Source organism: Monodelphis domestica, chromosome 1, assembly GCF_027887165.1.
Source record: "Monodelphis domestica isolate mMonDom1 chromosome 1, mMonDom1.pri, whole genome shotgun sequence".
NCBI classification, from domain to species: domain Eukaryota; kingdom Metazoa; phylum Chordata; class Mammalia; order Didelphimorphia; family Didelphidae; genus Monodelphis; species Monodelphis domestica.
In genome coordinates this window covers 477,814,066-477,815,319 of record NC_077227.1, presented here as the reverse complement: position 1 = coordinate 477,815,319, position 1,254 = coordinate 477,814,066, and the positions used below count along the sequence as shown (strand labels likewise).

The 1,254-nt window shown below is 42.1% G+C and overlaps 1 protein-coding gene across 11 annotated transcripts in view; it reads right to left on the bottom strand.

Annotated features, from left to right (window-relative positions):
- Window positions 1-1,254, bottom strand: part of EXD3 (exonuclease 3'-5' domain containing 3) — a 490,105-nt gene that overhangs the window by 164,915 nt on the left and 323,936 nt on the right. For 10 of the 11 annotated variants that reach the window (XM_056812745.1, XM_056812746.1, XM_056812748.1 and 7 more), the window contains 2 exons: window positions 751-804; window positions 8-139 (listed from right to left, as the gene is read on the bottom strand). The exons of the other annotated variant lie outside the window; for it this stretch is intronic. In XM_056812745.1, coding sequence (XP_056668723.1) covers window positions 8-139; window positions 751-804 — 186 coding nt within the window. The remainder of the gene's footprint in view (window positions 1-7; window positions 140-750; window positions 805-1,254) is intronic. 11 annotated transcript variants of the gene reach the window in all.

The following is a 1,254-nucleotide window of genomic DNA, read 5'->3' as shown; positions in this document are numbered from 1 at the left end:
GGCCTACCTGGCAGCGGCTGAAGATGTCAGTGAGAGTAACTCGGACATTGAAGTGCTTCAGAACGCTGAGTGCCTGCTGTTTAGCCTTGTCAGAACAGTTTACTGAAAAGCACCTTCCTTCCCCAACCTGTGCCTGTAGCTGCAAAACACAGATACAAAGGGAGAAAGGCTGAGTTTGGTGGAAAGAGGATCATTCTTCATCCCAGAAGCTAAGCTTGTTTTTTTTTTTTTACAATCTTTCCTCTAAATTTCAAAGAGGATTTGGGTTCCAAGACTGATGACTCCTGATTTTTAGAGGGATTGTGACAGGCCCAACAGGGAGCAGGGCAAGGACTGAGTTTTCAAAGAACAAGAAGAGGAAAGCCGATGGCTTACAGGGGAGACTTAAGGGCTATGTGAGGAGTTGTAGTGTTAATAAAAAACAAGACCCTCATCCCCAAGGAGCTCTAGAGATGCAGAGCTAATGAAGGCAGGGACATAGCCCTGATAGGGTACCTGGGTATAAATATCCAGGGCTCAGGTCATTTGGCTCTGGAGACTCTCCTAGGAAAATAAGATTAGGGGATCATACTTTTTAGTCTAAACTAATCTCCATGGAAGGCCTCACAAATCTGTGGCTGGAATTAGGGAGAACATTTTTAGAAATTTGAACAGAAACATGGTGAAGAGCAAAGACTTTCCCATTCTGAAGACCAAGTACATACAAAGTCAAGGAATGCAGAAAGTTTAGCTAAGCAACTGAGAATTTACCTTCTGATATGGCAATCCAGAGGTCAATATGATTCTTCCCTCTTTTCTGGCAATCTAGAGGCAAAATTTAAGTTAATAAGAGTTAGTTGGGGGAAATGGCAGATTAATCAGTGTCTTTTTTGCCCCTCCTCAGAACAAAAAGGAAATATTACTTCACTCAAAAGTGGTGGTGTAGAAGAGGATGATTCCTTAAAAGCAGTGGTCTGATCATGTCAGGTACTCAGTCAGCATTTATTAGCCACCTACGGTGATATGGAAATCACATTAAAAGACTGATATATTAATTTAAGGTCGCCAAGGAATTCAGCTATGTAATTCCTAAATGAAAACTCAAGTCAGCAGTCAACCTTTTATGGAGTTTTTTAATTAGTAACAGGAGGAAGAAAGGTATGAGAGAGAGAGAGAGAGAGAGAGAGAAAGAGAGAGAGAGAGAGAGAGAGAGAGAGAGAGAGAGAGAGAGAGAGAGAGAGAGAGAGAGAGAGAGAGAGAGAGAGAAAGGGGAGA